Source organism: Microtus ochrogaster, linkage group LG8, assembly GCF_000317375.1.
Source record: "Microtus ochrogaster isolate Prairie Vole_2 linkage group LG8, MicOch1.0, whole genome shotgun sequence".
Taxonomy (NCBI): Eukaryota; Metazoa; Chordata; class Mammalia; order Rodentia; family Cricetidae; genus Microtus; species Microtus ochrogaster.
The window spans coordinates 22,407,172-22,420,948 of record NC_022033.1 but is presented as its reverse complement, the minus strand read 5'-3'; the positions used below and the strand labels follow the sequence as shown (position 1 = coordinate 22,420,948).

General features: G+C 48.5%; 1 protein-coding gene across 1 annotated transcript in view; it reads left to right on the top strand.

Annotated features, from left to right (window-relative positions):
• Positions 1 to 13,777, top strand: part of Mmp24 (matrix metallopeptidase 24) — a 33,278-nt gene that overhangs the window by 7,514 nt on the left and 11,987 nt on the right. Inside the window, exons 2-4 of the mRNA XM_013352202.2 lie at positions 823 to 1,072; positions 6,008 to 6,124; positions 7,597 to 7,901. Coding sequence (XP_013207656.2) covers positions 823 to 1,072; positions 6,008 to 6,124; positions 7,597 to 7,901 — 672 coding nt within the window. The remainder of the gene's footprint in view (positions 1 to 822; positions 1,073 to 6,007; positions 6,125 to 7,596; positions 7,902 to 13,777) is intronic.

Below are 13,777 nucleotides of genomic sequence, written 5' to 3'. Positions count from 1 at the left end.
ATTCACATATACACACACACGTTCACACACTGACACACACACAGATACACAGGCATTCACATATACACACACACGTTCACACACTGACACACACAATACACAGGCATGCACATATACACACACGTTCACACACTGCTGATATTAACTAAGACTTTCAGGAAGTTGACAGAACCAGGACAAAGAACTAACAACCTGAATCTTCAACTGTTAGCATTTTACTGCATCTCTCTCTCTCTCTCTCTCAAAATATATTTATGCATTTATTTTGGAGCCCATTAAGCACCAGTTGCAGATACCACACATTCTTATGTAAGCCTTCAATGTGTATTTCTGAAAGGCAAGGAATTCTCTTACATAATAGATTTTTCTATGCATTTATTATTTATATATATGGAATATGTTGCTTTGCTTATTTATAATTGTTTATAATGGATTGCTTTGTGGGGAGATGGCTTAGCAATGAAGACTATATATATATTTCCCTGCCAACAGCTATGGTGCAGTGTGATGCTGTCAGATTGACTTTGGACACAATGTGTTTTAGGAGGGAAGGTTTCCATGGGCTGCTCTCCCTCAGTGAATTAGCTGTTTCCGTGCGCACGCATGTTAGTCCTGTGTCAGTGGGAAGCATCGAATTCGTGAATAAAAAGGGCAGGCAAAGCTCTGAATGCAAAGCTAGTGTCATCCTGTAGCCAGTAGATAGCCAATGAGAGGTTGACAGCGGGAGCGGAAGCCAATCAGAGTTAGGGATTCTGGAGATTGAGGTGACCATGTCTGCAGCGGGGGATGGAGGAAGAAGAGAGCAGAGTGTGGGTCCATAAGTACTTTCCGTAAAACGATGCCCAGTTTTGAGGGCAAATCTCTGCCGTGCGGAGCGGAGCCTCCTCCAGCCAACGCATCATTTTCTCTCACGTGTCTTTCAGAACTGGCTGAAATCCTATGGCTATCTGCTTCCCTATGAGTCCCGGGCGTCTGCGCTGCATTCGGGGAAGGCCTTGCAGTCAGCAGTCTCCACTATGCAGCAGTTTTACGGGATCCCAGTCACCGGAGTGTTGGATCAAACAACAATCGAGTAAGATTCCAGAGGGCATTGCGCCTTTGAACTCTCTGGACTCTGCGTCCCCTTGTGCCCTGCTCGTACCACGCCCATCCTTCCTGCCTATCTGTCTCTATTTACTGTCTCCTTGGGAGAGAAAATACCAAAGAGTGCCCTTTCATGGCTCTAGCTCCAGTTCATCCTCCACCCCCACCCCATCTCTCTGATACTAATTTTATGCTGTGTGGCTGGAGACAAGTTGCTTAACCCTTCTGGGCCTCAGTTTCCTTGTCAGCACAGTGAGGGGTGGGTTACTGAAGGTCTCTCTAGTCTCATCGGGTTCCAATAACTAAGAGCTCTCTCAGTGGTCCTCTGGGCGCCCTGAGATGTGTGCACAGGGCTCACTTGACACAGAGAACTGTGGAGCCGTCACAGGCTGGCAGTTCTTGTCCCACTTTTCCCATTTTCCAAACACCTGCTGGGGCCTGCATGTGCCAGGCACAGTGCTTAGCCCCAGCCTCCTACTTAGCTGCTTTGGGAAAAACACAGTCATCTGGCTACGCCATCCTAGGGCTCAAAACCATGCCAACCCCAGGGAGATGCTGAGGAGGCAGTAGCATAAATCCAGCCACTAAGGGGCAGGGCAAAGGGGATGGGTTATAAAGCCTGCCTTGAAGGAGGGGCCAGAGGGTGGAGGCGACCTAGGAGGGTGTGACCTCCCAGCTAGGTTAGCCGCAGAGTGGTCAAAGGAGGAATCAAGAGATTGTGGATAAATTCAGGGGAACCGTGGAAACCATGTCAGAGGGCAACGAGGGGAAGAGACATGAGCAGCTGAGATGGCAAACGGGAAAACTTTTGAGAAGCTGAAAACAAAGGGAAGAGGAAGAAATGGGTGGTAGCCCGAAAAGGACGTTTTTGTTTCTCACTGGGAGAAAGTTGGGCGGGCGGAGTGGCTCACTGGGTACAGGTGCTTGTTGTACCAGCCATGTGTTAGATTCCCAGAATCCATGCCATGTAAAGGTGGAAGGAGAGTACCAACTCCACAGAGTTGTTCCCGATGTTGTACATGCATGTGTTCTCTCTCTCTCTGTCTCTCTGTCTGTCTCTCTCTCTCTCTCACACACACACACACACACACACGTAGGGGGCTGGAAAAATGGAGCACTTACTGCTCTTGCATAAGACCCAGGTTCAAGGGCTGGAGAGATGGCTCAGAGGTTAAGAGCATTGCCTCTCTTCTTAGAGGTCCTGAGTTCAAGTCCCAGCAACCACATGGTGACTCACAGCCATCTGTAATGGGGTCTGGTGCCTTCTTCTGGCCTACAGGCATACACATAGACAGAATATTGTATACATAATAAATAAATAATTATTTTTTTTAAAAAAAGACCCAGGTTCAATTCCTAGCACCCACATAATGGCTCACAACCTCCTGTGACCCCAGTTCCAGGGTCTGGTACCCTCTGACTTCTGAGGTATCCTGTGTGTACCTGCTGATGCAGAGACATACACAGGTAATCCATACCCATAAAAATAACATGAATATTTAAAATAGAAATAGAAATTTTAAAAGATGAGAGTAGTTGACCACATTTTGGTTTGGTTTTGCTTTAAGACAGGATCTCTCTACATATCCCTAGCTGTCCTGGAACTCATGAGGTAAACCAGGAAGCCTTGAATTCACAGAGATTCTCCTGCCTCCCAAGTACTGGGATTAAAGATGGGCCCAGCAGGTAAAAAGTGCTTGCCACACAACCTAACGACCTCAGTTCAATCCCTAGATCCCAGATTGAAAGGAGAGAACCATCTCCTAAAAGTTCTTCTCTAATCGTGTGTGTGGACACATACACACTAATAATAATAATAAATACAAATAAGTAAAATAATTTTAAAAACTAAAAAGAAATCTCCATGAAAGCCACTCGAACTGTTTCAGAAGAGACATTCAGGCCAGAAAGGCCTAGAAAGAGCAGAAGTGAGTTTCCAAAGGGGGAGATGGGAGCCCACGTGAGGGTGGAAGCAGATGGCAGGGCTGCCTGAGGACACGGGAGAACTGGCAGAAGGCAGAATGGAAAATACACACAATTGTGCCTCGAGAATCAGTTCATCCTCAGACAAGTTACTCTGGGATGGAATCGATCATCTCTGGGGGACTCTGAGGGCTGGGCTTGGGTACCAGATCCTTGAAGCCATTATTCCAAGCTGCAAATTCTCAAACCCTGGTGGTCTGTAATTCTATCCAAACATTTCCTGGCCCTTCCTCCTCTTACTGTGATATTGTGAAATCCGGAGACAGTGCATCCGAAGGCTCCTAAGAGGCTGTGAGCAGAATTCTTGGTCCTTGCCTTACGGGTGAGTGGCTTACAGATCCTCTCCTCCTTCCCAGGCCGGTGTTATTCTGAGGCATTTGTGCAGGCTTCGTGGCAGTACATCCTGGGCCAGGAGCACTGGTGTCTCCACTGGGGCACCACCTGGCCTTGGGTTTTACTGTGCTCCAGAAAGCCCCAGGCCTGCTGGACAGGGTTCAAACCACAGCAAGTGGATGGGAGAGGAGGAGAGAAAGGGGAGGAGCTGAGGGAAGAGGTAGCATTACCTACCCACAGTTCCCCCTGAACCTCTTCTAGGAAGATGGGGGCAGAATTCTGGACACACACTGCAGCCCAAGACTGGAGCGGGATGGGAAGAGCTCAGAGGGTTCCACCTTAGCTCTGTGACTTGGGGCAATCGCTGCCTTTCACTGCCCATTTCCTGCCAGCCGGCTTTCAGGTCTCGCTCAGGCTTGCAGTAGCAGGGATGGCTCTTGCTTCTCTTTCCAGGGTGTGTTAGCAAAAGGAAGTTTGATTCACGATTTCGAGTACTATTTTCGAGTGTTTACCTTGGGAAATGTCACACGCTAATTCCTTCGCTCCCTCATCCAGCCACGTAGCTCATCTAAGTCAGCTTTGCACTGAGGGCCGAGAGGAGGACATCGAAGCCCTGGTCTTCCTTCACTAAACTGCGTCCATGGTTCACCAAGTCAGAGAAGTTGCAGTAGCCCTGCCTCACTGACTCCTGTGTTCCAAACAATCCGATTCATCCACGCAATCCTGACAACCTGAGTTCGATCCCTGGAACCCATGTCCAGGTAGAAGAGAACAGATTTCACGTGCCATCCTCTGGGCTCCATGTACGCCACTGCCTACAGCACTCCCAAACACATCGTGTACACACAAAAATAACAAAGAAATAATTAAAACTTTTAAGCTGAAAAATCCTACAAGCGGTCCAGGTGTAGTTGGGTCTGCTTATAATCCTAACACACAGGAGATGAAGACGGAAGGGTCATGAATTTGAAGGTAGCCTGGGCTGCCTAGCAAGATCCCATCTCAAATCCAAGCATTCTAAGAGCGCATGAATGTGTGGGAACAGCAAATGTTTACACGGATGTGTGCTGTTGCTGTCATGGCGACCCGGTACTGCCGTGAGAGCGGGTCACCCTCTGAGTGAGTGGAAGATGAGGAAGACCAAGTTCGTTCCCTCCAGGGGCTCTTCATAAGTGGTTAAAACGGCCTGTCTTCTTTTCTCCACTGCCAATGGCAACTGCTTTTAACAGCTGTGAATGAGGTCAGACATTTTCCTTTCCAGCAATGCCAAGCTATAGTTCAGTGGGTCGGTTGTTAGGCCAGCGCAGAACATAAAATACAGGGCGGTCTGGCCCTAGTCAGTTGTGGCTTTTTAAATCTCCTACCTGGGCCCTCCTTAAATCCCCAGTGATGTCCCAGGCTTGCTCCCTGGTGTGCCTTTACCTGATAATGAACAAGTGTACCAAGACTTCCTGAGTCCCAAGCACTAGGCTGGCATTGGGACAATGGCAAATCTAACATGATTCCTGTCCTCACAGACTCTGCTGTTACTAGAAGCAACAAATTAACATCTAAAACCACAATATAATGCAATAAGTGCTCCAGAAAATTACATTCTGCATCCTATATCAGCTCAGAGACTTCTTTTCTTTTGAGTCAGGGTCTCACTGTGTAGACTGGGCTGGGCCTGGAACTTTTGATCCTCCTGCCTCCGCCTCCCAAGTCCTGGTTTTACAGGATACCTGGGTATTGAGCCACTTCTTACACACCTGTGGCAAAGGGTCATTGACTATCGTTCATGCTCCTCTGTGGTGGTGTTGAAGAGTTCTGACCACTCATTTCTTTAGTCGTCGGTTAAGAAATCATTGTTGACCCCCCCTCCCATGTGAGGCACTGTACCAGCCCCAAGGACACAGGCAACTCTCCTACCCTCGTGCCGCTCAGAATCTGGCGAGGAAAGCCCAGAGTAACCCAGAAAGCAGATGTATACATTTCGGGTAGTGAGAACCGCTAGAGGAAACATTAGGCAAGTGTGCTGGGATCACGTGCTTCAGCTGAGGTCATCGGTGAAGCTCTCTCTGAAGGGCATCGACCGAATGAAGTGAGGGGTCAAACTGCACGAAGACAGAGGGCTACAAGCAAAGTAGACAGCAGACGCAAAGTCTCTAGAGCAGGACTGGTTACCACAGTCAGAGAACAGCAGACGCCACTGCGGCTGGACACGTGGGCAGGGGCTAGACCACGTGGAGCATCTTAGAGTGAGTTGTGGGGGGTTAGGAGTTTATTGCAGTTATAATGCTGATGAGGAAACTGGGGTTCGTGTTGAGCTCATCCCCTGCCTGGGGTCCTTGCTTGGTAGAACAAGGACTTACAAGTGTCTCCCGCCTCCAGGGTTTTAAATGTTTCTTGAACTCAGGTGTCTCTCCTTAGGAGTGAATGAATTACTGAGTCAGTCAGTCTATCAAATTCCTTCTGAGGGCATGCAGAGTGAAGGTTCCAGAATCTAAGCTGAGAATGTGCGCTGCTGTTCAGACGGGAGTTGTGGAGTGGGCAAATGCCTTCGTAGAGTGTTCAGTGACCATAATACATATATGTATGTATGTGCATGTGTGTGTGCCTTCTCTGGCAGGTGGATGAAGAAGCCCCGATGCGGTGTCCCTGATCATCCCCACTTGAGCAGGAGGCGGAGAAACAAGCGCTATGCCCTGACCGGACAGAAGTGGAGGCAGAAACACATCACCTACAGGTGCTGTGGCCCCCTTGCTTCCTCCCTGGTTTTGACCCCCATGCGCATTCTGTTTTTCCTGCCCAAGTTTCCGAGGTTCACATGGTAGGTATGTCAGTGGGGAGTGTCAGGACAAGGCCAAGTGTGTGGACATCAGGACCAGAGGCTGAGAGCCTGTGACCCTGTCTTCCTTGTGGTCTCCACAAGTGACTCTGGCTTCAGGTTTTCTGGTTTGCCTGGTCCTTTGTTGAGACGCCTGCAGTTGCTAGCACTGAACATGGAGTAGGAATTGTTTAATAGGACTCTGCTGTGTAAAGACCCAAGGCAGAGCTCTCTGTTCATGCTTAAACGCTACCCTGCCTCTGCTGGATTCCCAGCTTCAGCCGGACAGACTTCACCCAAGATGCTAATGCAGAGTCTCTGCTGTTTCTTAAGGACAGTAAGAGATGAGGACACGGCTCACAATGGTGTCATTCTATGACTGTGAAAGTCAGGGTACAGCAGATTCTCTCTCCAAGCCCCAAAGTGGCTGAAACAAGGATAATGAAACCCAGTACAGCAGGGCCAGACACCAGGGTTCACAGATGCTTGGGCAAGGACCAGGCTAAGAAAGGCTCCAGTGGGCTCTGCTTGGCACCTCTCAAAACTGTGATTCCATCTCAGATCAATTCCCAGAGTACAGTGTAAGAACCTAAGACAGAGATTACTGGGTTAAAGTAAGGGCTTTCCTTATTGACAAGATGTAGATATCAGAACAGGATTTTTTTTTTTTCAAAAAGAGAAGGAAACTTAAGAGGAATCCAGGTTAAGAGAGTCTTGGGTCTTTCAAAGATGAGGAATGGGTCAAGTGGAGGGAGAAACGTTTCTAGCCCAACTCTGACCTTACCACCCATTCCCCAACCCTGGCTTCCTTCCCAGGGGATGGGTAAGATGATCCTTGCCCTGGGCATTCGTGGGGCAGAGCACGCATAAATAGTAGTGTTCCACTGTGGAGAGCCATGCACCACAGATACAGTTATCTTAAAGATTAAGTTATGTGTTGCCCTACACCAGCTGCTGATAGACCAGCCATAGCTAGTTCTTTTCCACCTTAAAGTCTCTGTACTATTTGAATAGGTGTGTGACCTTTACAAATGTATTTGTTTTATGTGTTTGGAGAGAAAGAGTTAAATTAAAGGAGTCTGCCTATCAATATTTTACTAGACATTGGATGGAATCCCTTATGCAACACAAACCTTGTCAGGAATAAAAACTCTGATGAAAACAAGACTCTTCTAATGGGGGCGCTGGTGCACTTCCTGTTCAGGCTGTCCTGCAGCCCCCAGGGTGTCTCAATAGAATTCTAGGGCTCAAAATGTGAAGACCACTGAACCATGCTGGCTCTGACATCCTTTCTGCTCCACTGGTCTCTGATTCTGTATTTCTCTCTAATGATCTCTCTCTCTCTCTCTCTCTCTCTCTCTCTCTCTCTCTCTCTCTCTCTCTGTCTCCAGCATTCACAACTACACTCCAAAGGTGGGTGAGTTGGACACACGGAAGGCCATTCGGCAGGCTTTCGATGTGTGGCAGAAGGTGACCCCTCTGACTTTTGAAGAGGTGCCATACCATGAGATCAAAAGTGACCGGAAGGAGGCGGACATCATGATCTTCTTCGCTTCTGGTTTCCATGGTGACAGCTCCCCATTTGACGGGGAAGGAGGATTTCTCGCCCATGCCTACTTTCCCGGCCCAGGGATCGGAGGAGACACTCACTTCGACTCAGATGAGCCCTGGACACTAGGAAATGCCAACCATGATGGTAAGGACACAAGAGGTGGAGGAGTCAGGGCTGGGCTGTTCAATTGTCAGGAAAGACGTAGCAAGGATGCATTTGGAGACCCCACTGACGACCTGCTTTCCAGAACTTCTTATCTAAGAACTAAGGACTTGAGAGAGTGAGAATTGTGATCTCTGTTAATATTCAACACCTGGTCCTGATCTCCCAGGACCAGGGCCATAAAGAGGGTGACACCACCTAGAAGTCGGTCTAATTGGGCTGAGCCAGGATTGCACCATGAATAAGGAAACGATGTGTCAGAGGCTGAAGAAAGAGGTTAGAGGGCTTTAAAGTAGAACTGGAGATCTGACGGGTTCTGGTCCCAGAGTTGCTCTAAGCTGTGACCTAGCCTCTCTAGCGTCCTCAGATAACTTGCCCTGCACTGCTGTGACTCTACGGATCCCCGCAGAGCAGCAGTCAATACAGCAGAGATAGCCGCTCGTCTTTAAAGAGTCCATCCATATGAACTAAGACACTTGCTTAGCAAATGGGAATGGACACAATGTTGTGCCCGCTGAGAATTATCTTATATTATATTCATTTCATCGTATGTGTGTACGTTGTGCTGGTGTACACATGCCGCGGCTCTTATGTGAAGGTCAGAAGGCAACTTGGGGAGGTCAGGTTTCTCCCTCCGTTATGTAGGTCTCAGGAATTAAACTTAGGTGACCATGTCTGGTGGCAGGTACTTCTTTACCTAGTGCCATCTCACTAGCCCAGTAATCTCTTCCATTTGTGTAGTTATTTGTGGGGTGAGTGTGTACTATGGAGAATTCAGAGGACAACTTGTAGGAGTCCTTTCACCCCTTCCCAGGTAGAGCCTAAGGCTTGAACCTGGGCCATCGGGCTTGGTAGCGAGTGTCTCTATCCACTGAACCATTGCTCCTACTGTTATGTCCATTTTTAAGATGAAAAGCTCAGGGCTCAAATGGCATGACTGGCAGGCAGCAGTGCTGGAGCTCAAACCCTAGTTCAACACACCCTATGAAAGCGCTAAGAGTGTAGCTCAGTTGGTAGGGTCTTTGCCTAGCATTCATAAAGCCCCAGGTTCAATCCCCAACATAAGCAAGGAGTGGTAGGTACATATCTGTAATCCCAGAATACGGGAAGTGGAGATGGGGGACAAATTAAGTAATCTCTAAGGTCTCTGTCAATGCTGGTATGACATGGCACAAAGTCCTGCAAAGACCAAGGGGTATGCGGACCTTTAATTAAGGGAGTAGGCGGAGTCTGCCCTCTGAAACCCAGTCAGGTGTCTACCATGAGCAGGCAGAGGATTCAGCCTTTAGATTATAGCAGACAGTAGTTAATGGATGTTAAGGCTCTAAGGCCCATACCAAGTGCCTCCCACGCATCGTGCCATAAGTAGGTATGACAGATAGGCAAGCAGAAGCATAGAGAACCATTAGTGAGTGGTTGAACAAAGCTTTGAATTTGGTATTATAACCCTGGAGCCCACACCCTCAGCCACCGCACTGAGCTTCCGTGGTTCTCAAACTACAGGACCCAAGACAATCACCTAGAAACTAAAGAATGCAGAGTCCAGGCTTGAGAGACATCCTCGAAGTTTCCCTACCCAGCCTGGTCATGAGAACCACCAAGGCTCTTTTTAGAAACATGGATTCCTGGGCTGGAGAGATGGCTCAGTGGTTCAGAGCACTGGTTGCTCTTCCAGACACCCAGATTCAATTCCCAGCACCCACATGGCAGCTCACAACTGTCTGAAAATCCAGTTCTAAGGGATCTGACACCTTCACACCAATGCATATAAAATAAAGTCAAATAAATAATAAAGAAATTCTCAAAAAGACAGACAGAGAGAGAGAGAGAGAGAGAGAGAGAGAGAGAGAGTCCTATCCCTGGAGATCCTGATTCTCTAGTGGGATCAAGCTGGGAAAACACAGGACACCTGTTCCTGCCTTGGTGCCACTTGGTAGAGGCAGGCTCTTCTTGGTCCCTTCCCTCAGAAGCCATGTCTGGTGTAGTACATGGGCTGCTCCCTTGGGGACTCTCCAGACCACTGTGTGAGTCGGGGTTTGCTCCTCTCAGCATCAGTCCAACACTGGTCCAGGAGATGCTTTGGCCAAGGTGCAGTCAGGGTGATAGGAGACTGCTCAGTTTCTTCGTCCTCTTCCCTCTTCAGATTTTTGTTGTTTCCTGCAAAGCTCTGTTTCCTCGGGCTTGGCGTCATCTCTCCAACATCCTGGATAACTTTCCTGCCCCTTGTGTACCTTTTCGTTATCTTATTCTTGTTTTTGGACTGGTGTCAACAAATGGCCGTGACGACTGATAAGACGTCAGGGAAACTATCTATCATCTTCAGGCCCTGTTGTGTGCCAGGCACCGTTAGCTGGAAGGATTTTAGTTTTAGTTCTGGTTCTGGTAAACACAACCGAACTTTCAAAGGGCTATTTTCCATAGAGGTGCTAGGAAGAAACGCCTCTACCTCCCTTTCTGCCAGGCCCCAGGGTCTCAGCCTCCAGTCCTAAGAACTGGTGTGGGGGACGTGTGGGAAGGGCTGGAGCCCGTGAAGGGCAGCATTGCAGCTCCCTCCTGACTGATCATCCCATCTTTAATGAACAACCTCCAGCTCTGATAGGAATCCCAGAGAGCTAATGCCTGCTCTGGACAGGCGTCAGGATGTTGCTCTGTAAAACCAGAGGTGAACAGAGAAGTACAGCAATAGATTCCTGGCTGGGGGCACCCGGGTGAGCCGGTGAGCACCTCCCCAAGACGGGTTCCAGAGAGAGGAAAACAACCACAGTTTATTGAGCACCTTGATAAGGGTGGCATTTGATGTCCACAGAGACTCAGTGAGGCTCTCCTGGGTACTTTGGCCTGATTATTGACTTTCTTCTTTTGTTATGGGACATTTTCAAACTCTCTAACAAAGGGAGACCAAGAAGGACCCTAGATCACAGTGCTCTGCTCCAGTGATCAACACCGTTTTCCTCCTGTGCCCACCCCTTCCACTTTTATTTCTGGACGGAGATTTTATTTTGTCTTTATTTTATGTGTATGGGTGTTTTGCCTACATCTGAGTGTACCACAAGCAGAAGAGGGTGTTAGATCTTCTGGAACTAGAGTCACAGATGGTTGTGGACTGCCATGTGGGTGTTGGAAAATGAACCCTGGTCCTCTAAAAGAGCAACAAGTGCTCTTAACCACTGAGTTATCACTCCAGCCTCACGGCTGATGTATTTTAAAGAAAGGAAGGCCCAGACATAATATTTTATATATGACTACTTTAGGGTGCCACTCTAATGAAGACCAAATTTTAATATAACCACAAAATCAGTATCAAACTCAACAAACGTTAACAACTGTTTAGAATCTAATGCCCGGAGCACTGGTAAAGCGCTTGCCATGCAAGCATGAAGACCTGAGTTCGGGTCCCAAAACCCATGTCAAAAAGGTGTGGTGTCATATGCTTATAATCCCAACACTGGAGAGGCAGAGACAGGGGAATGCCTGGGGCTTGCTGGCTAAGCAGCCTAGCCTGATCAGGAAGCTCCAGGTCCAACGAGAGACCCTGTCCCAAAACACATGATACAACAATACTCAGGGTTGACTTCTGGCTTCCACATACCCACGCACGCTTGTAGGCACACATACAAACATACACACACTTGTAGGCACACATACAAACACACATGCATGCTTGTAGGCACACATACAAACACACACACACACACTTGTAGGCACACATACAAACATATACACATACATACACACACTTGTAGGCACACATACAAACGTACACACACATACCCACACACACTTGAAGGCATATATACAAACATACACATTCACACACGTACACATACTCACAATATCTTATTCAGTGATAGTGTCCCCAATTACCTCAAAAGTGTCTTTTACAGTTGTTGTCTTTGAATTTAAAAATACCCCCTCCCCCACATTTCCCTGTCTTGTATGGAAGAAGCTGTTCTGATTGTAGGCATTCACTTGATGTGACTCAGGCTCACCTTTAACCTAGCTCCTCTCCTCATGGTTCCGGAGTATTACAGAGTACAGCAGGCCTGACTAGGCTTAGGTTCACTTTTGGGCAGGATCGTTCCTTGCTAGTATTGATACGTTCTGTTCACTACATCAGGAAACACAGGTATGATTCAAGCTGTAATGTTTAAAAATAAAAAGAAAGAAAGAGAGAGAGAAAGAACCAGTATAGTCTATATCTGAACCCAAACTTCCTGAATCACAATTCTTACTGCCCCAGTGTTTAAAAGATTTCTTAGATTCACACCCATAGTTCTAGCACTTGGGCCAGAGCACCATGGGATACAGAGACCCTGTCTGGGAAGTGGAGGGGGGGAGATGAGACAGGGAAGGTGGCTCAATGGGCCAAGAGCTTGCTGTGCAAGCATGAGGACCTGAGTTCGATCCCCCAGTACCCACATGAAAGCCAGCCGTGGCAATGTGCGTCTGTAACCCCAAGCTAGGAGACAGAATCACGCAGATACTATGGACTCACTGGCCAGCAGGTCTAACCAAGCAGCGAGCACCAGGTTTACTGAGAGATACTGTTCCCAAATAAATAAATGGAAGTGTAGACCAATAGAGAATTCTTGACAGCAATCTCTGGTTTCTGCATGCATGCCCCACAGGTAAGCATGCCTGCGCACATGTATACAACACACACACACATACACACACACACACACAGCTCTCCAGAGTGCCACTGATCTGGGCATGTGACCCTCATTCCACTGCAGTGTACAAAGGAGCCAGCAAATCCACCACACCTCAAAGCCATTTTCATTAAACTTTCTCTCCCCACGTCGTTCAAATGAGTCAGCCAGTGAAGTCAGCTCTTCCAGGAGGGGACCCAGCCCTCGGCGTTCCTTCCTAGAGGAAGGTGACAAGTCAGAGAGCGCCTTGGTGACCACACCCTGCTTCACAGGACAGCGCCTTTCCACACTTAGCTCACAACTCATCCCCGGTAAGGGAGGCAGGGATTATAATCTCCAGTTTACAGATGACGGAAGTGAAGCTCTGCCGGGGGGGTGGGGAACTGAGAAAGTCACATAGTTGGAAAGCGGCAGAGCCAGATGTGAAAGCGAGATGCCACATCTTTAACCATCCCCGCAGGGGTCTGCAGCGGGTGATCCAGGGACAGTACTTGGCAAACTACATTCGTTTTGACATTGTCCCCTCTTGGGTCCTGTCACCTTACTGTGTCAGAGTCAGGAACCGTCAGCCCCCAAGAAGCTGAGTCTTGGGGCAGGATACATGCCCGTGGCTGTAATTATTGAAGGTTGGAGAGTGGCCAGTACCTAAAGCTGCCTGAGATTAAAATGCTGGCAGAGTGGAGAAGGCAGCGTTCTCGGCCAGCTGGGAGAGCCAGGCTGGTTTCCTGGGAGATGATCACTGGGGTGAACTTTAATGGAAGGTGGAGGGGACACTGCTGAGGAGAATTGCCTTGAGGTGGGTGCTATGGGAGTCAGGGAGAAGGGATCCCCAACAAGGGAGAGGCAAGGTCCAGCAGAGAAGCCAAGCAGACTGCCATGCTCCGAGGTCCAGAGACCTCCAGAACACATACGCTTGGTGACATCGGTCCTCTCACAACTCAACATGGCAGGGGTAATGAGTAATGACCCATTTGTGCCAGGACCTGGGGTGGCACTTTGTTTACCTTGACTCATTAGTCCCTCTCCTTAGGAGGAAGGCAGCCACTATTCGCTTTGCTGCAGAGAAAGGGCTCCTCAAACACCACACCACTAGGACACAGCAGAGCCACAGAAACCATATTCTAATCACTCTGCTTCCTGCCTCCCTCCCTTTGGGGAGTGAAGACCCCAAGAGCCTCCTCTCCATGAGGCACTAGGTTCTTGTCC